Source organism: Amphibalanus amphitrite, unplaced genomic scaffold (assembly GCF_019059575.1).
Source record: "Amphibalanus amphitrite isolate SeventyFive unplaced genomic scaffold, NRLGWU_Aamphi_draft 000335F_arrow, whole genome shotgun sequence".
Lineage (NCBI taxonomy): Eukaryota > Metazoa > Arthropoda > Thecostraca > Balanomorpha > Balanidae > Amphibalanus > Amphibalanus amphitrite.
This window is the reverse complement of record NW_024881830.1, coordinates 49,270-71,807: the sequence shown is the minus strand read 5'-3', so window position 1 is coordinate 71,807 and position 22,538 is coordinate 49,270. Positions and strand designations below refer to the sequence as shown.

Here is a 22,538-nt window from a genome sequence, read left to right as displayed (position 1 = left end):
CTCTCTCTCTCTCTCTCTCTCTCTCTCTCCCTCTCTCTCTCTCTCTCTCTCTCTCTCTCTCTCTCTCTCTCTCTCTCTCTCACTGTTGTTGCTGACGCACAAAAGGACAACACGGCCGAATCGCGACGATGGAGAGCACGGAACGATGCTGGTGACTGGCGGACCAGCGAAAACAGGAAAGGAGATGAATAGCTCTAGCTCCCGTCTGCGCGCGGAAGGGCGATGATTGGCGCGGCTCGCAGACTCCATTGGCTCATCAGACTGTTGTTGGTTTTCTCCCTCCCCTCCCACAGGCGTAGCCAGGTAGCTAAGTTGTGCGCGGAAGCGGGCGGCCAGAGCGGTGCTAGGTGTCGCCCTCCCAGCCACCGGGCAGTGCAGCTGGACGTGCCCCGGATGGTCCGCCTCTGATCTCGGCACACTCGGCGGAGTGCGGCCGGACACTCCATGGAGTTGCATAGCGTCGATAGGCCGTATGGTGTCGCTGTCGTAATTATAAACCCGTAAGTAGAAGGTTGAAGCAAGATATAGAATGCTTCTCTTTACATTTAATATCGCAAAGCACAGCTTTATGCGCTGGCTACGATATGTGCGTGTCGGTTGCGGCTGTGATCATCGAAGAAATATATGATTTATAAACGTTTCTTGATCATAGAATGATAAAACATAGCAATATTTGCCTGTTGCGAAGAAAACTCCTATACTGCCGCTCTATCGTCCGGAATTATTCGTGTTTGATTACGGCAATTCCGCCACTCTATCAGCTGATTTTTGTTTCCGAGTCACGTGACCAACCGGTGTCTCCCTGGAGAACTGTTTCAAGTTTCAAGTCTCCGATGCGTCTCGAATCTGAGCTGAGACCGGACTGAATCCGGGCTGAATTATATGGGCTGCCCCGATGGACGTTCTACAGTCCTGGGACAGTCCACCGAGCCGTCCTAGCTTCTACAGAGCCTTGATCCTAGCTATCAACTGGGGGGATGAGGGGGCTAACTCCTCATCATGGGGTGGATACGATGATGCGCCATGCTATCTATGGTCGTATGTATCACAAAAAAACGCGATAGGAATATCAATATGAACACGACGGAAGCAAGGAACACTACGCCAACGGTCTATACGGAGCACAGGCGGTGGCCTTGCCCAGTTCAAGCGCCGGAGAACCGCAGGGCACAGACGTAGGCAGGCGAGCTTCAGTGCACTGTGCAAGACGCCATACGGGGCTTCAGTGCAAGTGGGCAAAATCCCGTGGGGCAGTTTTGAGGAGGTGTTGGGTTGGATCATTAACCATCAAATGACTGGGGAAATGGGAAGTGGGGGGGGGGGGGGTAACGAGGAGTTATCATGCAAACTTACCGTGTCAGTTTCGTCGCCTCAGCACGTTACGGCATCGTGGTACGTTGCCTGTTATGAACGGGTAGGCCCAAGGTAGGCCTTGGGTAAATCCAACAAGGCTATGTAAACCGAAGGCATCTGCGACCAATGCGACTGTATCATGGCTATATCAATATTAATCTTGGTATAACCGAACTGTATCGAAGCTCGGGCATCCGATCGAGTCGAGAGGCGGCAGATCCTGGCAGAATTCCTCCATAGTCCATTGCAATTTGCAAAGCAAAGTCGTGGACCCAGAGTCCAGTTGTATCCAAAACCCTGTCCAAATCCAACGAATAACGATGGATATATTCCTTGGATTGCGTCGGATATCAAGGCCATCTGACGCATCTAGCCTAGCGGAAATATATAACCCGCTATACATGGCCTAAAAGTCCTAAAACGGTTGTGCAAGGGCTATATTTGGCCCAATTTGGGCCTTAGTGTAAACGCTCGTAATGTTCATTTACCTTCGCGGTGTTTTATACGGTTTGTAGATTTGTACCACTTGTCGCTTTTGTAATGTACCCGTGATGCCAGCGGCAGCGCTACCGCCAACACCCGTGCTATCCCCCGACAGCCGTCTGCCACCCGGCCGTGGTGGTCCAACTATTGCATTTACTTTACTATGGCATCCGGTGGACAGGGAATGCATCACCTTTGTGCACACACGGTGGGTCGCGCACCCTCGTGGGTTGCGGTGTGCATTACACCGTCTTAATTGCAAGTTACGTTATTATTACATTTACGTTACGTTAATGTTTAAACTCCGTGACTCATTCATTATCTCCGTTTTTCGTCCCTCGATTCGATGTCTCTCTCCGCCAAACACGATAAAGATTTCTGCTCCGTTATTATTAACATAAAGCAAGTATAACGCCAAAGAATGAAACAAGACTGCTCGGGAATGTACGTCTACGGGAAATTATGTCGCCTCAGAATAAACGCGCAGATTAGCCTAACATACCCTAACACGCGCAATCTACACATTTACTTTACCTTGCTCCTAGCCTAGCTAGGGAGGCGGGGTGAGCACAAAGCCCCATCCTCCGGGTCAGCGGGACACCTACCTCGAGCGAAGCCACCACACGAGAGCCCCCGATCGGCCGGCGCTCACGCGTTATAACCCAGCTCGAGGCGGGAGTCGGAACGGTCAGCCCGCCCGAGGTGAAAGCCAGCCTCGCGTTCCGACGCGGCGCCCGTCGACCAGGAAAACCTATTCCTACAGGCGCGGGCTTTACATAAATACCCCCTTCTCCGCAAGGTGGGTTAAATCCCCTTACTTCCGGGGAGGGGGTCTTTTAGTAAAGCCTTACAATCGACAGACTAAGACGTTCCGAAATGCACAGATCGCGATAACATAAGTAGCAGGGATACGGAGCAGCCTTCAAGCGGAGCAGCAGCAAGTCATACACATTAGACATATTTACAGACATAAGACATATACTCAGACATTTAGAGCAGCGGGCAGGCAGCCGGCAGCGGACGGTACTCGGACCGCAGCAGGCGGCCTCTCTTGTGCCGCAGCGCTCAGGCAGCGGGCAGCCGGTTCGGGCCGCAGTAGGCAGCAGTGCCCCGGACCGCGGCAGTCGGGCGGCAGCGCCCGGGCCGCAACAGCGAGCGGCGTTGCCCGGGCTTCCGCAGCGGGCGGCTTCTCTTGGGCCGCAGCAGCAAGCAGCAGTTATGTTGGCCGGGCTGCAGCAGTAGGCGGCAGTGGGCGGCCGCCGCAGGGGCGGCATTGCTCGGGGCGCAGGCTGCAACAGCAGGCAGCGGTGCCCCCGGACCTTCACAGTCAGGCGGCTACGCCCGGGCCGCAACAGCGAGTAGCGTTGACCGGGCTGCAGCAGTTGTGCGGCAGTGACAGGGCCGTAGCAGTAGGCGGCGATGCTTGAATCGCAGCAGCGGGCTCGTGCCGCAGCAGTGGCGGCAGTCGGCAGCGCTTGGCGCAGCAGTGGGCCGCAGCAGTGGGCGGCCTCGCGGTTTCGTCGTCGGCGAGGTACGGGACCGCTGTCGGCGGCAGTGCGCCGTCCGGCGGCAGTCGATGGCGCCCGGACCGCAGCAGTCGGCAGCGCTTGGCGCAGCGGTGGGCCGCTTCAGTGGCGGCCTCGCGGTATCGTCGTCGGCGAGGTACGGGACCGCTGTCGGCGGCAGTGCGCCGTCCGGCGGCATTTGATGGCGCCCGGACCGCAGCAGTCGGCAGCGCTTGGCGCAGCAGTGGGCCGCTTCAGTGGGCGGCCTCGCGGTATCGTCGTCGGCGAGGTACGGGACCGCTGTCGGCGGCAGTGCGCCGTCCGGCGGCAGTCGATGGCGCCCGGACCGCAGCAGTCGGCAGCGCTTGGCGCAGCAGTGGGTCGCTTCAGTGGGCGGCCTCGCGGTATCGTCGTCGGCGAGGTACGGGACCGCTGTCGGCGGCAGTGCGCCGTCCGGCGGCAGTCGATGGCGCCCGGACCGCAGCAGTCGGCAGCGCTTGGCGCAGCGGTGGGCCGCTTCAGTGGGCGGCCTCGCGGTATCGTCGTCGGCGAGGTACGGGACCGCTGTCGGCGGCAGTGCGCCGTCCGGCGGCATTTGATGGCGCCCGGACCGCAGCAATCGGCAGCGCTTGGCGCAGCAGTGGGTCGCTTCAGTGGGCGGCCTCGCAGTCTCGCCGTCGGCGAGGTACGGGACCGCCGTCGGCGGCAGTGCACCGTTCGGCGGTTGTCTATGGTGTCTGGGCCGCAGCAGTCGGCAGCAGGTAGGCAGCCGGCAGCTGGCAGCAGGTGCGGGCCGCAGCAGGTGGGCGGCATCTCTTGTGCCGCAACAGGCAGGCGGCACGCAGCGGGCAGGCAGCCGGCAGCAGCTTCGGGCCGCAGCAGGCGGGCTGCTGGCAGCGGGCAAGCAGCCGGCAGCGGGCGGCAGCAGCAGCAGCGGACGGTGCTTGGATCGCAGCAGTCGGCCGCAACCGTTTGACGGCAGTGCAGCAGCCGAGCCGCAGCGGTGGGTGGCTCCTTATGTCTGCCACAACAGGGGGCAGCGCCCGGTCGGGCGCAGCGGCTCCTTTCCTGAGCCGCCCACATATATTGTATGTTGGCAGCCCAGGCTGGACAGGTGGCGCAGGCGCGTAGCCGCACCTCTGGGAGCGGCGCTCGTGGCGGCGACGCGCGGTGCTCCGGTGGCGGCGCCCTCAGTCACGCCGTCTGCTGCCACTTGGTGGCGCTAGCAGCGACGCTCTCCTCATCCCTCGCTTCTCGCGGCGGACGGCGGGCGGCGCTCATGGCGGCGACGCGCGGTACTCCGGCGGCGGCGTCCTCGGCTGGTGACGCCCTCATGATCGCGCCGTCTGCTGCCACTAGGTGGCGCTAGCAGCGACGCTCTCCTCATCCCTCGCTTCTCGCGGCGGACGGCGGGCGTCGCTCGTGGCGGCGACGCGCGGTACTCCGGCGTCGGCGCCCTCATGGTCGCGCCGTCCTCTGCCACTTGGTGGCGCTAGCGGCGACGCTCTCCTGGCGACACCGCTTCTCTCCCCACTCGCGGCGGAAGCGGTCCCCCGCTCCATTTCTCTCCCTCTTTCTTCTCTCGCGGCGGCGCGGCGACTTCCTCTCTCTATCGCGGCGGACGGCGGGGCGGCGCTCCCTCACTCGGCGGTGATGCTGGCGACGCCGCCGTCACTTTGCGGCGCCCTCTGCCGGCGGCGCAGCTGATGACGCCTCCTGGCGACGTCCTTTGTTTCTCTCTATGACGCGGCGGACCGACGGTGCAGGTGCGTCTCCTCTCTGCTACCGCGTCGGCGACATCTACTTCTCGTTTCCTCTCTGCTACCCGACGGCTACATCTACCTCCTTCTCTCCTCTGCTACCGCGACGACGACATCTACTTCTTTCTCTTCTCTGCTACCGCGACGACCTCTACTCTCTTCTCTTCTCAGCTACCCGACGGCGACATCTACCTCCTTCTCTCCTCTGCTACTGCGATGACGACATCTACTTCTTTCTCTTCTCTGCTACCGCGACGACATGTACTCTCTTTCTCTTCTCTGCTTCCCGACGACGACATCTACTTCCTTCTCTCCTCTGCTACCGCGACGACTTCTACTCTCTCTTATCTGCTTCCCGACGGCGACATTGACCGAGCCGAGAGCGGCGCGGCTCCCTGTCGTGCAGGCGATCTGTCCTCCACATCCGTCGGTGGCTCTCGGAGATCGCCCGCTGCGCACCTGACGATAAAACAAAACAACTCGGCAGGAAAAACGTTCATTACGCAATGCCTAGCTATGTCAGCCACATCATATTCATCACACTTTCCACATTTAAACGTTTGCGAACAATCAACCATTTACAGAACACTTCATTACACTTCGCACATTCAACGTTTCATACTTTTAATCAACCAGTTACAGAGCACATGCTTAATTTAAATATGCCTGATGAAAGGAGAGAGCATTGGATAGAAGGAAGGATAAACGGTACATACCAGCCGCGGTTATAGGGGCACCTCTGGTTGTTAAAGACGGCTAACATCGGCCGAGGGGCGTGACATCACAACACCGCGGATGATTGTCCGTAATTCTTGGCCCTTTTCCGATTGATGATCGGACTTTGAAATCTGCAAGCTTCAATCGTTAATGAAATTTGTATTCCATGAGAAATTGGTTAAGACTGACCTTTTCCGAAATTGTACGTTTAACACGTCACAGTCGACCATCCGACCTGACCACGTGAGCAGCCGTCTCAGTAGTCACAGATTTGATCGGTATGATCATGCTAAACGGGCCATTTATTTCACAAATCATTTAAATTTTCTTTCGCCCAAACTGAGTTTACAGCGACATTGCCAGTGGTCACAGGTAATGGTCGGTATGATCATGCTGAATGGGCCATGAAATTTTGCACAAAACAAGTCATTTTAAATTTATTTCCGTCTAAACTGAGTTCAGAGCGGTATCTCTCGTGGCCGGCCCTTTGGTAACGGTTCAGCGACAGCGCCGACTGTGGGTCGGGTCACCGTCACTGGCACATGGCGATCGGGGAAGTGATTACATGGTGCGTGGGAATTGGGATCTGGTGAAAGTGAAAGTGGGACATGGGTCGACTCCCACTGCGCAGAGAAGCGGGTCAAATGTGCGTGCGGCGCAGCGCCGATGGCTGTGAAAGCCAGGTAGAAGTAATGACCGATCGCTGAGATCGCAGAGATGCGGGTCGAATGTGCGTGCGGCGCAGCGCCGATAACTGTGAAAACCAGGAAGTAGAAATGACTGATCGCTGAGTTAATGATCGGGTCCGGGATGGAATCGACTGGGAGACGAGTCTCAGGCTCATTTCGCCCATGGAGGATAATAGTCTGCGGAAATGCGGTACCGCATTCCACTAGTCTCCGCCATTACAGTGCTCCGACGCATGCCCAGCGGCGCTGGAATAATGGATCGGGACGACGGGCCAAACAGCAAACACTCCGGCTAGGTCGGTGACCATTGACCAAGTCGGGCGGGCGGCGCCGGCGCTGGGGATAAGGACAGAATAGCGAAACTGGTATTCGGCTCTGAGTCCTTCGAATACGAAAGAACGATTTCGCTCGTTGGCGGCTGTCAATTAGGGGAGCGGGGAACCATCAACCAGACATAGATCCACAGGATCGGTATCCGAAGAAACGCATAAAAGGGCTGTACGCTCAACTAATCATCATCAACGCAAAATGAAATTAAAACTGTGAACTTGAACCAGATTATGCTTAAAATCATAACCTGAACAATGCTGACAGTTTTATCTAAATCAAATACCTCAATTTTAAATCAAATAGGCACCTCAAATTATGACAAGCAATTTAATTTAACCTGGGAGCCTTCGTTCAACAATGATAAGCATATTGAAACGTTATAACAATTTAAACGATATGCAAGTAAAATGTGGGTAAGTTTGAACTTTGCTTTATATTGATACATTTACAGGTGAATAAAGTGGATTTTAACTAAAACGACATCTTATAAAAGTGGGTTTAAGCTAAAACGACATCTTATATTCTTAGGTCCATGAATCTTGTAGAACATGGGCGTAAAGCGCGTAAGTGCCAAAAGTTAAACGTTAAATAAACTAACATGCCTACAAAGCTGATGTTAAACGACGATTCATTTTGTTACATGAATGTTTTAAAAGGTCTGCTTAGGCACGTAAACGGAAAATCAAGAAAGTAATTGGTAATTACGAATTTACATTCCTACCGTCGTAATCGAGCTTTACAAATACAATAAAGCGTTTTAAATATAAATGTCGGGCAATACGTATCCATAACACATTTGTTAAGTGAATGAAATTTGGTTAACGACTTGCAGCATCTGATCAAAGCACTGGCGGATCCAGGGTGTCAGCGCGGGGGGGGCATACCAGGTCACGGAGCCAAACCTAGGGTACCCCCAAATCCTGTTTTCTCATCGGATTTAGGCCACTTATTTTTCGTCATAGCCCTGACACGAGTTTTTTTTTTCTAAAAAAAAAACAGAAATGGTAGGACACCTGACCCCCATTGGCAGATCCAGGAGGAGGAGGCTTTTGGGACAAACACCCGGGCAGCGCCAGAAATCGACGAAAATTGGTGGGGCCGGTGGGGCCCTCAGAATGACTGGTGTAGGTAAAGAGCCGACCCAGGGTCGCCGGTGTGGAACCTTAAGAGGTACTGGCGTGGGACCATCAAAGGTATCGGTGTGGGTTCCCCAGAGGCAGTGGTGTGGGGCCCTCAGAGGCACTGGTGCAGGAACCACAAAGGAGCCGGTGTGGGCCCTCTAAGGTGCTGGTGTGAGGCCCTCACATGGACGCCGTTGTGGTGCCTCAGACACTGGTGTGGCGCTAAGCCCACACCATTCACAGATGGCTGTGTGTGGGGCCCTTGGAGTGGTTGGTGCGAAATGCGAATGCTTAACCCGCGCCCGGCTGGGGGTCCTGGATTTCCACGCCCTGCTGGGGGGGGGGGGTGTTTGAACACCCCCCCTTCTAACTCGGCTCCTGAGCCACGTAGCGATACGCGGAAGGCGGCGTTCGAAAGAGCGTCAAAAATAATGAGGAAATCACTTCGGTCAATTTTTTGGTCAGGTCAAAGGTCAGGTCACCAGAGGTCATTGAAGGCAAAATTTCGCCGATTTCCAGGTCGAATGTCGACAATTTCCAAGAAGCCAGCGCATAACTCGGGAACCAATAGAGCTACAGCGCCGCGGAAAAGCGCATTCGATAGCCCTATTAACGCCCTTTCTGAGTAATTCTCTCAGATTTGACCTAACGTCAACGGTTTTGCCTGCAGGGGGCAAAAACTGCAAAAATAGCCGATTTTTTGGAAACAGTTTTTCTGCAATAACTTTTGACCCAAGCCTTGTACGAGCTTACTTTTACCAGCATCGTGTTCCTCTCGTCAAGACGCATCGAATGAACTATAACTTGACCTTGAAAGGTCAACTTGAAAATTTGACCTCAGGTCAAGGTCATGACCTGACCGGAAAGGGTCATGTTGCATATCAGTCGATCCGTATCGTCGAGCTGAACACATCTAAGGCGTTTTCATCGCTCTAGCATGCCTCTATCAACAGTTATTTGCGAAAAACTGTTAGATACCATTCGTGACCTAAGATGACCTCAGGGCATAAACAGGGGTCACGGACACCATTTCCATGTTCAGTGTGTCTAAACAACTTGTAATTCAGTGTTTAGGAGTGTTTATAATGTCTTTCGTCCAAAAGAGGCGCATTTCAATTTTCTCCCATTGACTTATAATGGGGAGGTCGCAAAATTGACCTGACCTTAGGTCATCGATATCAAAATTCTGAGATATACATTTTGTACATGCTATTGCTCTTAGCAATCGCTGAAAGTTTCAAAGCGATCGGTCACTCGGTGTAGCTATGACAGACATTGAAACTTTTTATGAGGTGAGGTCACTTCAAGTGACCTGGTGACCTGACCTTGAATGACCTTGGTCTGAAATTTTCACAACATGTGTAGAATTGATGTATGATAAGGTGTACCAAAAACGGCGGCGCTCCGCGCCGCCGTTTTTGAGATATTCGCGAAAAACCACAAGGGGGGGGTGTTCAAACACCCCCCCCCCCCCCCAGCAGGGCGCGGGTTAATAACCCAGTAGAACCTCTCAGAGACCGACAAAGGGCCCTCAGAGGCCGGTAACGGGCCGTATGATGCCAACAATGGGCCTTCACAGGCCGGCAAGTGAGGGCCGGCAGTATCTTCAGGAGCCCTGTGGAGTCCTTAGAGATCGGCATGGTACTCTCAGACGCCGGTGGGGCCCTCAGAGTCACCGGTGTTACCGGTGGCTGACTGCCAGAGGCATTGGTGTGGGGCCCCAGAGGCGCCAGTGTGGGACCCTCAGAGTCGCCTATGTGGGACCTCAGGAGACACTGGTGTGTCAGACGTGGCGGTGTAGGGCCCTCAGACGTGTCTGTGTGGTGCCCTCTCAGTCGCCGGTGAAGACTTTCAAAGGCATCGTTGTGGGAGTCCTCACTCCTCAGAGACACATGCATGGGGGCAAGGGGTCTTCAAGAGACCAGCAAGGGCCAGCAGAGGCCTTCAGGAGCCCTGTGGGATCCAGGAGACCGGCGTGGTACTCTCAGGCGTGGGAGCCCTCAGAGTCACCAGTGTGGGGCCCACAGAGTTGCAGGTAGGTAGCCGTCAGATGCGCCTGTGTAAGACCTTCAGAGGCGCCAGTGTGGGGCCCTCAGAGCGGCCGCCGATGTAGGGCCTTAAGAAATATTGGTGTTAGTCCCTCAGATTGGCGGTGTTGGGCCCTCAAAGGCGCCAGTGTGAGACCCTCACAGGCGCCGTTATGGGCCCTCAGAGGCACTGGTGTGGAGCCGTTCCATGCGGGTATGGGTCAGGACCCTAATTAAAGCTGAGCTGACGCTTAATGGGTCAGCAAGGTCACTCAGAGGTCAGCACAGGGCCCTCAGAAGCCGGAGTGGGGCCCTTATGGAGATGTGTGATGTGTGGCGACTCAGGAGGCCGTGACTCCGTGAGGTGCTCTCACGAGTCCTGCGGGTCTTATCTCAGTCGAAATAAGGCATGCTTGGACCCTGAGCGGCCAATTGGCACTGCAGGGCCTCTCGGGCCCATAGGGCACCATGCATCTAATGAGGCGGCACGCGCCCCTTGTGCCCCCCCCCCCCCCCGGTTACGCTGCACTGGCTGCGGCCATACTGATAAAGGTAAATCATATTCTAACCGTCCCTATTCTCAAGCATAGGCGGCGGCCGATACCTGGTTTGCGCAATATGAGTGCCATCGTTAGACAATACGGTCAAAAGTGTTGAAGCGGCATGACTCCCCTGTGGTAAGAACTAAGAAGCAACATACTTACAAAATAAAGCAATGACAACTAAATTGAGGCTACTAAAACGACTCTGATCACAAAAGTAGTTACTAGGAAGGATTTCTAATCCATTTTTATTTAGTTCCTCGTTATAGGCGTAAGAAGTGTAAGTCTGAACGGGGGGGGCATACTTGTACTGAATGCCCTCCCCAGGCTCCTGTCGGGGGGGGCATATGCCCCTAATGCCCCCCCCTGGATCCGCCAGTGGATCAAAGTAAACGATTACAAAAACCTGTACGAAGCCAATAGATTAAAACGGTGAAACGATTTAAATCGGCAAAATGCATTATTTATCAAAGGTTTGAGTTAAACAGACAAGTTTGACACCTAGTGAATTTAAAGTTTCACCGGCAATTAATTTATATTCGATCAGTGAGCCTAGCCCAGGTTATAGTAAAATGGTAAATAATCCAAAATGTTCAATTAGGTACGATAATCCATGAGAATTATGAGCAAAATATGGCAATTTTTGACATTTCCTAAGGAATGCTTTATTCAGAATTTTTCCACAATTTCAATGATCCCCGATCAGTGAATGAGAGAATAAGAACAGTAAAACGGTGAAATAACCTTTGAACGGTTAAACGCAAAATTTACGAATAATTCTGAGGAAACATGGTAATTCTAACATCTCGCTTAGTGAATGTTCAGGGAATAATTTCACCGGCATTTCAAACGATTTTGACGAGTGAAGTATCAGTGTCAATGACAAAATCACATTACGTATCACGGAAATACGTTGCTGGCAAAATCATATCATTACGAATTTATATAGTTTTACGATTTAACGCCTGTAATGTTTGAATTGACCACATATAGGTTTTAGAAAGAAACGAAGCACAGCAAAGTTCTCTAGCATTTCAAATATAGCACTAGCTAGTTATCAGGCATAACAATTATAATTGAAGTTCTCGTCAGGACAGGCCTTTATCCGTGACGAAAACATTTCAATTTCATTGCTCGCACAACATTCAATTAATCATACGGTTCGCCGTTCATCGGTCAGATATTTCCTCTCACCGATGCTTTATTTATGCAGTCGTCAACAAAATTTTCCTAACGAATTTTGGGTGGCTGGCTCGCTCGATTGTCCCTGGACCCTGAGTAATGAATATTTCACGGAGTGAGCAAATTAACTCGGCACATCGACTGGGGCTGTTCGGTCGAGATTTACGGGCTTCTCCAACCGACTAATGCAGTTTAAGACTTATATAGCGGTCGGACAAGGGTCACACCGACTACAGCACAAAGCGCACGCAAGACAAGCTAGTTCGGTCGAGACTTATGGGCTTCTTTATATCAAGAGAAGGGATCGCTGCCGACTTGCACAACATGCCGCCCAAACAACAGGTGTCTGGGTCGCGGATTTACGGGCTTCTCCAACCAACTAACGCAGTTTAAGACTTATATAGTGGCTGAACAAGGGTCACACCGACTGACATGATTGTGCACGCGAACTAGCCTGCTCGGTCGAGACTTACGGGCTTCTCCATATCAGAAGAAGGCTCACTGCCGACTTGAGCGCAATGTGCACACGTAACAGCGATTCCCGGCCGATGCACCAAAATTATGTAATGTACCCGTGATGCCAGCGGCAGCGCTACCGCCAACACCCGTGCTATCCCCCGACAGCCGTCTGCCACCCGGCCGTGGTGGTCCAACTATTGCATTTACTTTACTATGGCATCCGGTGGACAGGGAATGCATCACCTTTGTGCACACACGGTGGGTCGCGCACCCTCGTGGGTTGCGGTGTGCATTACACCGTCTTAATTGCAAGTTACGTTATTATTACATTTACGTTACGTTAATGTTTAAACTCCGTGACTCATTCATTATCTCCGTTTTTCGTCCCTCGATTCGATGTCTCTCTCCGCCAAACACGATAAAGATTTCTGCTCCGTTATTATTAACATAAAGCAAGTATAACGCCAAAGAATGAAACAAGACTGCTCGGGAATGTACGTCTACGGGAAATTATGTCGCCTCAGAATAAACGCGCAGATTAGCCTAACATACCCTAACACGCGCAATCTACACATTTACTTTACCTTGCTCCTAGCCTAGCTAGGGAGGCGGGGTGAGCACAAAGCCCCATCCTCCGGGTCAGCGGGACACCTACCTCGAGCGAAGCCACCACACGAGAGCCCCCGATCGGCCGGCGCTCACGCGTTATAACCCAGCTCGAGGCGGGAGTCGGAACGGTCAGCCCGCCCGAGGTGAAAGCCAGCCTCGCGTTCCGACGCGGCGCCCGTCGACCAGGAAAACCTATTCCTACAGGCGCGGGCTTTACACTTTCCAAATAAAGAAACGTCATTGGGCTGTATGACCCGTAATCTTGGTTCGACCTACTCGCTAGTCCTAGGCGCTAGTCCAAGTCGATGTTTTTAAAATTTAGAACCACCATAGTACTAATAACTACTAAGTAATTATACTGATTATCGTTATCTTTGTGGTGAGCTCTAAAAAATTTGTGTTTAAACAACTAGAGCTTCGGTGGCAGACGGGTTTTCTCCTGCCGCTGGAGCAGGCTTAGAGGCTCAGCGGCCCAGCGAGCTACACCAGCGGACCCCGGCCGCTGAACAGCGGCGGCGGCCGGGTTGAACGACCACAGACAACCGTCGGCCGCCAACTGCAGCAGCGACAGATTCCCCATCCTCCAAACCATTCCTTTCATCGTGACCCTTAAACATTCACAAACCCCATCCCTCCCAGCGACATATCCCCCACTCTTCAAACCATTCCTGTCATCCAACTCTCGTAACCTTACCATTCACAAACTTCCTCCTTCCCTCCTTCACAAACATCAATTTACCGGTAAGTTTCACTGTCATTTATGTGTCTTAACGTAAATTCATGGGTTTTTTCCCATATTCATGGCATAGTACATGGATATGGGTTTTCCCATGTTGTCTTGCTGTAAAAGTGGCCACCGGTCTTAGTTAGGACGGCCGGTTTGTTTTGCGCGGCGTAGTTAGGTCGCCGCCCTCCTCGCGAGGCCGGTAACGTAAGTTAGGGCCACTAAAAAAAAAAAAAAAAAAAAAAAAAATATACGGCCTTGGTTGGGCTCTCTCTATCGTCTGGATAAAAATAGGCCCCGCCTATCCCAATCAGCTGCTGCATGACGAGTTGATGACGACAACCACTTACTTACCAGCAACCAATCTAGGGATAGCGTACGTGACAGTCATGGTGCAGCGGTTGCAAAATATTACATTAACCCGGTTTACATAGGGTTTGTTGCAAGCTTATATCTCCGTCCGTGATGTTGCAAAAGATGCCAATGGTGCTTAACAATTTACCAAATGATCCCCTCTAAATATTTGAAGACCACTGCAACGAAATTATCGCCAAATTAACGAGCTAGAGCCTCGTCAAATATGCTATGTAAACCGGGTTATTGTTATTCAAACGGTTTTTGCTTATTGCATAGAGGATATGTCATTAGATGAGGTGTTGATGAAGGCAGGTATTTTTTAATATTTTTTTGACAATTTTTTGCCCTTGTTCTTCTTAATAACTGAATCCGGGACCACCTGAAGTCTAAACCTTTTTTTAGATAACATGTCAATGCTGTCTTGAAATTGAAGTGTGAAATTTAGACAATGGTAATAGGAATAATGAATACCTAGCAATTTCACTAACAACTTGTTAATCTCTAGAAAGTGCAATTAAAATTAAAAGCACTCTGCCACACTGCTTCGATCCTGGTCATGCAATTAATGTTCATGGGTGGTGTTTCACGGCAGAGCACTGCAGTGCGCTGCGTGTGTCGGAGTATTGGGTTTCCATGGCAGTGTCAACAAACTTCACTCTGACGCTAAGCTATGATAGCATCCCAAAATGCTAGCACGCTGTGGCGCCAGCGCCAGCAGCATGCTAGCAGTATTTGAACTCAAACCTCTGTTCTTGGTAGGCACTTGGTTTTTCAGGACCTCTCACTCTGTTCCAAGTGCGATTCATCATAAACAAAGAGATCACATGCAACGTCATTCGAGTGACGCTATGGTATGCCGTAGCTACCATAGCATAGTTGCCAGCGCACACAGTGTCTGGGTGGTGAAACAGGGCCATTATTAATCACATTTGCTTTACTTTGTTTCAGCAGAAACCTGTCTGCACATGGGAGGAGCACAACAAAAGCCCATCAAGTTCATGCATGGCAGTGGATTTCAACAGGAGAAAACCAGAAAGAGCATAGATGCTTAAAGATTGCAGTTGTACACTGCTGTTATCACCTGATGTGAGTGGCTGGCATTGCTCCAGGCAAGAACCACCTGCAAGTGATGAGGTGGCGGCTCAGTCGTTGAGTGTGCTGCAGTGTGAGAGGCGCCCTGATCTCTACTTCATGATTGGTTTCCATTGGAGGTTCAACTGAGAAGTGAGAACTGACTGTGGCCGTGCTGGAGCATGCCAGTGGAGCTTCACATGCTTAGGGCAGCTTTTGAACAGATGCTGACCATGGCATGTCCCATCCAGTTATCACGTGCACAGAATGGTGGGGGAGGGCAACTCTGGGCTCTTGAGTCAGTCAGCCCAGACTGCACAGGGGTACAGATGGCCGCTTACGTTTGGTGTGTCCTGCACCGCATTATCAAGCCCAGTCTGCTGCCACAGGCAATGGGTCGGGCTGCAGACTATCTTGCAAAGGAGGCTGGCATCCTCTCCCATAATGACACACCAATTGGCAATCATCGCTGCGATGATCACGAGGGTGTCCGCTTATCTGCCATGGTGAGGTGGAGAGGCAGCTGGCCTGAGGGATGGTTTTCCTTCATCCGAGGCCCCCTTTCCCCGCCTGCCAGGCCCGGTCAAACGACGGCTTCACAGTGAACGACTTGCAGTGGATGCCGTCCCACAGCGCAACGAGCGCGCCGACCAGAGGCGGCGGCCAAGAGGCGGCCGCGCTCCCCCAGTCGACGGTCCCGGTGGACGTCGGCAACGCCCACCGCGCGACCATCAGATCGGCTCGCGACCGCGCCGTCGCCGACTGACCGCATGACTGGTATCTGTTCTTGATGTGGGACCGACTGCCACCGCCGGTCGCGGAAGGGCATCGCTCATCGGCCATCGACGTCCACCAGCTTCGCGTGGGTCACTGTTCGGGCTGCCACCAATACACCGAATCGGATGGAACCCTGTCGGCGAATGCCGGCGGTGCCCCGACATCGACTGCACGGCGGCCAGTGCATCGCGTGCCGGGAGGAGGCTGGCACCCCCGATCGGTCATCGGTCACAAACCGTGTCCCAGCTCATGACTGCATCCAGCGCAGCTCTGTGAGATGTTCTGCTGCAGTCTGCCGCGTGTGTTGAAAGAAGAATGAACATGAGAAAACCTCAAAACTTTATGCCTATTAGTATTTGACCAGTATTGGAATAAGTTTGGATTTTGAAAATTTGTGTCCCTGTGCTTGTGCCTGTGTGGAAAGGCATGCTTTACGGTGTACCATCTCAATTTGTGCGGCTGCTGACAGGCCACCTGGGTGCCAACGTATGTGCGAATCCGCGAATACGTTGTGTTTCGTCAGTCGGTATCGTTCTGAAAATATTGACTGCAATAGGCTATATAGCGTATGACGGTTCAGCCCAGCAGTAATAACTGACCATTGATTGGGCGAATTTTGTGTGGTGGTTCGCTAATACATAACCTAAAGAGTGTTTTGCCGGAATCGTTTAGTAGCAGAACTGACCGGAATATAAGTAGAATGCAACGGTTTGAATCGTTAATTTGTTGAAACGATTGTTCTCTGAGACCACTGTGTAACTTTTGACCTGAGAATCACCAATTATAACGACAATGGTGGAAGCAGTAGGCACTGTAGAGTGTAGGCAGCACTATATAGTTGGCACACTTACGCAAGCACACGACTTACGCAGTGGACATCTGCATCATGCATGTTAAGGTTTACTGGGAAGAGTGAGAAATTAGTCAGAATATAACTGACTAAGGAAAATAGGCGATATTTCCAATTGAGCTGGGGCGGAGAGGGGGAGGGGACGTATGGTCAGCTATGCCAATAATTCATTTTCGTTATGCAGCTGTGTAAAAGGGCGTCCGTTTTTTGGGTGAGACCTTCCCCATTGGCCATTTCCAAGCTAAATCGTGGTGGAGAGTCTGAAGACCTCAGCCTCGGTAGTCGGTACCCTGCGCGCTGCGCCACCTTGCAAAACACAAAGCAGCAGTCCTGACATCTACAGGCGTTACTTTTCATGAAAGCGCGGATGTGTTCGCGCTTATGCGAAGAAAATTCTTCCGAGTATGGTTGATAATGAGGATATAATAATAATAATAATAATTGTTGTCATTTATTTATTAATTCATTGGCAAAAGTACCCTAATAAATCGGTAAAGTAGCTTAAACAGTATCGTATTTCCTTGGGAAAAAAATGACGAACTCATCCTAAGACATCCAGATTATTGGCTGCGTTCGTCAGTCGTAAGTAGTTCAAGTTTTTGGAAAAAACTTGCTTGTGGAAAATCATAATATTTTAAAGATATGCCTATTTTCGAATGATTTATGCATTTATCTACATTGAAAAATGATTGTCAAGCAAAAGTGCAAAAGATTATTGTCAATTTATTTTCTCAAATCACTAATTACGAACGCACAAAACTCCAGCTTTTAATTTAGTGCGTGTGCGAATTGCGGTCAAGAAAAAAGATTTAAATTGTCTATATTCCTCTTACAACAATGAAGGATGAATGAGGAAAACGCTGTTTTGAGCAATTGTGAATTTATTTTTTCTCAATTAAGCAAAAGTACAAAATTTTCAACTATTATTACATTTACTCTCATAAAACCCATCACTTTTCAGCATGACGTCATGTCAGCCAAACTTACTAGCGCCATCTCTGGAGAGCATCTTTCGAAACCTCCAGACGATAGAGAGAGCCCCTTGGTTGTGCTGCCGTTGTTTTGCGTTGTTGGATGGTTGGTCATTTGTTAATTTTGGGGTAATTTGTTCAGTTGGGTTGTTTTACCGCTGTTTTACCCGTTTTACCATGCAGTCCCTGGTGTTTATCTGCAGCCGTTTCAGAGATGTCATTTGTATCCGTCTTTATCATTATAGGTATCATTGTGGGTTCAGGGACTTGCACAGACAACAAGAACGGGTGAAGGGCGCGTTTATCGTTGGACATATTTATATTATAAATTGGGAAATATACCACTTAGTTTAGGAACGTTATAACTTTCTTTAAAAGGACCCTCCCACCTTAACATTAGATTTGAGTTGAGATAGCCAAAATGAGGTCCCTGGCTCACAATTACCGGTTTCGGCACTCACAACATCGAGAAATGCCTTAAATCGGAAATATTGAATTTCAAAATTGCAGCATTTTGATTCAGAGGGGCTAATGCATAGGAATACCCCTCTGAATGTGTGACGTCAGCGCAGATATCTAACGATTTTTAAATGTTTGACTAAAACGTTTTGTAGCACGCGGTGGTATATGCTGCTTTGCGCGCAACAAGTGCCACACTTTCAGCTGCCAAACTATTGCTTCCAAATGAAGTCGCTAGGAACAGCGGAGATCCCAAAAAGTACACAAAAGTAAAGGTCTAATATCTTGAAAACCGGTGAATATTCTTCGGTGAAATTTGGTAGATATTCGTTTTCGCTCTTTCTGAACCGAGCGACATCACTTTCATGCCAATTCATAAAAATTTTTGAAGGTGGGAGGGTCCCTTTAATATTTACCTTGGTAACTATTCTTCAATTTGTCTGTTGCTTGTTTTGTGCCTTGTTATATGTTCACTTTGACTTGAAATAATCAGTCTTAATGAGCTGGATGAAATGTGTCATGTCATGTTGTCTGAGTCTTCCTAAGATCATTGAACTTCAAAGTAACCATCTCAAGTAGCACTCAAGTAGTATTACCAAGTGCAATGCATGCCGTTCCACTGGCCTCACTAAATGACTTGCTGTAATTTCATGTCAGTCAGGCTAAAGGCTCCTGTGGCATTTGTACCTTGCTGTGCTAGGAAAGCTTTTTTACCATGACTTTTTTCTTTTCCAGAAATCTATCTTCACAAGGCCTTCTAGAAATATCAAGATGAAAACGCTTGACACAATCACCTACTCATTTTCCATGATGGACAATGGGGCGATTCTCCTTTTGTTGGTATACTTTGTATCCTTTCAGAAGCTGTGCGCTTGCACATGGAAATTGTCATTGTGGTGCATTGCCCATTATCAATTTGTTACCTTTGCAGTCGCAGTGATAACTTATGCTTGGTTTATGAGGAGTTTATCAATATTGATATGGTTTTTGTGCTAAAAATATATGTACAAAGATGACTCATTTTTATATTGAAAATTCACTAGACATTCTGAGTAGACATTTTATTAGGTACCTATAATAATCAGACATGCATTGTTTATAAGTTGTTTAAGTCAAAGAAATTTCAATAAGATGTGCAGTTGTGTGAGGTTGAATGTTTGAAGTCATCATTGTGTGCCTTGACTTTATAGCCTTAAGTTACTACTACCATTTATTTTCTTAACCTACTGTCCTTCAGCTGATAACATTGTCTGATCTGGAGTGTGATTACCTGAATGCTAGAGAGTGCTGCAGTAAACTGAACTGGGTGAGTGTTTGGTAATTTGGTACCATTTACCCAGTAGTCACCTGATGTGCATAATTTATTTAGTTCTGAAAGGTGATCTGTTTGTGGGAAAGCTTATATTCTTTGTAATATGCTACACTGATTCTATTTATAAACAATTCACATTTGTATTACATGTGCCAAATATGTCTATGCAGAGCCTCCTCTGAAAATTTCGTTTGGGATGAGGGATTGCGAGGCAAATAGTGGTGGTGAGATGTGGAATCAAGACGAACTTGGAGGAGCTTGGAGGAGCAACGGGAACGATTTTTTGAAACGAGAGGAGGTTAGAGGAGCTTGGAGGAGGTTAGAGGAGCGACGGGAACAGACCCATTGTCCACCATTTAAGCTATTCTGCTGTTGTACTGTGTGACTAGAGATTTACATCTCAATATCAAGATCCTAGCTAGAGTATGCAAGCATTCACTTGACTGTGTGTTGACCAAAATGAACAACTATGAATCCCAGGCCTGGCATATCGACCAGGATAATAATCCCGATGTGTGACAGTATCCACTGCCCCGTTTTACACGGTGACGCTGCCGGCCCTTCCAGTGGACGCCGTGGCTGCTCGGCGGCCAGGCGCTGCTCTCGGTGGTGCTGCTGTTCTCAGGCCACTGGCTGCTGTGGCTCCTCAATGTGCCCGTCCTAGTCTGGCTCGTGTACAGGTTAGTTCCTATATATGGCCTTGGGTTAGTTAAGACTTGGGTGTGTTAGTTGGGACAGCTAGGTTAGTTAGGTGTGTTTGTCAGGTTAGCTAGGCTAGTTAGGTGCGTAGGCTGTTGAAAGTAGGCCTGACATGCATCGTGGCTCACCTGTGGCAGTTTTGAGGTACACTAAGAGGTCACTTTCGTGATGTGTGTCAGTTTGGATTCATTCTGTTAGGTGTCACAGGCAGTACTAGCATCGAGTGATCAGATTGGACCCTTTGTCGTGCCGTGTGCCGCAGACAATGGTCGGTGAGGCCGGGCAACATCGGCATCTACGATCCCGCCGACATTCTGAACGGCGGCCAGCTGCAGCGGCACACGCGAAACACCATGGTCTTCATCACGTTCTACCTCATCTTCTTCTTCGTCTACCTATACCTGTGAGTGCCGCGCTACCCGCCACACTGGATGTGTGCGGAGCGCCGCCGCCAGTGCGCTGGTACTCCCGTAAGGTTTGCGGAATCCATCGGATCAGTGTGGGACCGAATAACTTGCCCAATTTCTGCATTTATGATGATTTGAGCACGTTTTTAAAAAGTTGTTATATTCATAATTATGCTCAAACTAGCCATAGCCCACCTCCAACGAAAAAAAAAGTTGTTATAGTCTGGTAAGGCCTACTAAATCACCATTGTCTGCTGCTGTGACCCAGCCCAGGTTCATGCTTCATGATACATTGTAGAACTCAGCTTGGTACTGCAAGAATATATTTAAATATTAAGCAGTAGTTGGTCTTGGAAAGAATAGCATGGTGCATTATCAGCCTAGGGAAGGAATGCTCCAAAGCTCTGAAATATCATCAACTCATCAGACATTTTCTGCTTTTCTGATCCATGTTTCACGGGCTTCGCCTCTCACCTTCTCCAGGGAGCATCATACAATACAGTTTACCCTGCCCTGACGATTTGTATTTGTCCAGAGATGTGTTGACTAACCTGCCCTGTCCCCTTTTCACGGCCAGGTTCATCTTAGCGCTGCTGCAGACAGATGAGAAGCCTCCGCCACCGATATACGAGCCACGCCACCTGTAGGACCGTCTGGGAACTCTGAAAGTCGCCGCTGCCGCTGGAGGGCGCCAGCAGCTGCGGACCATCCTAGTCATGGATCGCCGAACGGTATGGGTCGTCACGGATGTGGCTGGTTGTCATGGTCACTGGGACCATGTTGCCATGGCGACTGTGGAGTTGTTTGGTCTGTTTTGTGATGAGGCTGCTCCGTCCGACACGAAGCAGCAGAGGCGGGTGGGATGGGCGGGAGGCGTGGCTCACGTGTGAGTGTTTTTGCGCAATAGACACTGGGCAGGGATCTGGCGACCATCGGGGCCGGATGGGATAAGGCGTTAGGTACGGAAGGGAATGCGATTGAATCATGATAACACGCTACCAAAGTGCCGCTGTGACCAAACTGAAGTCAGGGTCCCTTTCAATAATGATAATAAATGACCGTTGATGTGTTCTGATCAGCAGCGATCAGTTGGCGGCCAATTTAAGAATATCTGCTTTATATTTGCGATCAAAGCTTCGGCAGCTAACTTATAAGAAAGAACTGGCATGCCTTTAACTTGGCCATGTTATTCCTGCGTTCATTCAGACAAAAGTGATCGCTCAAGCAGGCTAACAGTCAGCTTAGCAGGTATCTGTTTTGTCTAATTAATTTGTGTGCCAATATTTTGTTTTTACCATATCCGTTTCTGTTACGGTGCCTGCTGTCGATGACCCTTTTTGAGCCTTCCAAGGATGTCTGAACAAAAACGGTCGTCAGGGCGTGCAAAAACTGCTTATGCCGTGCACACCCTGTGCCATTCAAACTCGGAATGTTCTGGGTGATGAAAGCTGCTGACAGTTTTAGGAGCGGTCCGTTCCGAGAATATCCTCTGTCCGTTAGACATAGGTCATGTGATGTTCAATTGTGGTATGATTTGATACGAATTGAGCTTAGCGGCATCGCAATGCGTCATCGTTTGCTGTTGTGTTTCACGCAAAAAGGTTTGATGTCTCTTATGTAAATGTGAAGTGGGAATGCGGCCCGTGAATGTGGTTTGAACGTGATCTCCCCGCTTTCATTTAACTCAGTTTCCAGAAAAGAAAAGTGTCATTGACGAAAGAGCCCACCTTCCTATTTCGTTAAGGACGTTCGATATGGAACACTCGTGTCTTTGTGCAGTGTGCACTGTTCTGCGAGTGTATCTGCCAGCTCAACCGCTGCCCGAGTGTCTGACAGAAGGACCGCCCTCTGAATACACCATCTCTCCATTTTTAGCCCTGCGTATGCGAATGTGCGCTGTATATGCGTATATATGTATGAGCGGCATGCGTATATATGTATGGGCAGCGCGCTGTCCGGTTATGCGGCTCACTGAATGTAACGCCTGGTGCCGCGGTGCTGTATGAAAAATTACAGTACCTACCGCCGCACTGTCTGAATAGCGAGTCGGTAGGTACCCGGATGTGATCTGGCACCGTTTAGCGACCTAAAGCCTTCTATTGGACTACTTCCATTAGTATGGTGGTAATGTTAC

At 50.3% G+C, this 22,538-nt stretch overlaps 1 protein-coding gene across 6 annotated transcripts; it reads left to right on the top strand.

Moving 5' to 3' along the window:
• Positions 1-14,178: 14,178 nt before the first annotated feature.
• On the top strand, positions 14,179-22,278 carry LOC122388767 (protein cornichon homolog 4-like). Of its 6 annotated transcripts, none has more exons than XM_043380152.1 (6): positions 14,179-17,633; positions 18,722-18,835; positions 19,224-19,292; positions 19,866-19,978; positions 20,260-20,400; positions 20,982-22,278. In XM_043380152.1, exons 1-6 carry the CDS (start codon positions 17,631-17,633, stop codon positions 21,049-21,051), a joined length of 510 nt encoding a protein of 169 aa, XP_043236087.1. In that variant the 5' UTR covers positions 14,179-17,630; the 3' UTR covers positions 21,052-22,278. The 6 variants fall into 6 exon arrangements, 5 of the variants coding, with proteins under 5 accessions (XP_043236087.1, XP_043236084.1, XP_043236088.1 ...); XR_006257866.1 differs by having other exon boundaries at positions 17,578-17,601; XM_043380149.1 differs by having other exon boundaries at positions 17,631-17,656.
• Positions 22,279-22,538: the final 260 nt, after the last annotated feature.

Coding starts and splice junctions, on each gene's coding strand:
- LOC122388767 (XM_043380152.1), top strand. Junction 18,836..19,223: donor TCCTTTTGTTGGTATACTTT/GTATCCTTTCAG, acceptor ACTGTCCTTCAG/CTGATAACATTGTCTGATCT. Junction 19,293..19,865: donor GCTGCAGTAAACTGAACTGG/GTGAGTGTTTGG, acceptor CGGCCCTTCCAG/TGGACGCCGTGGCTGCTCGG.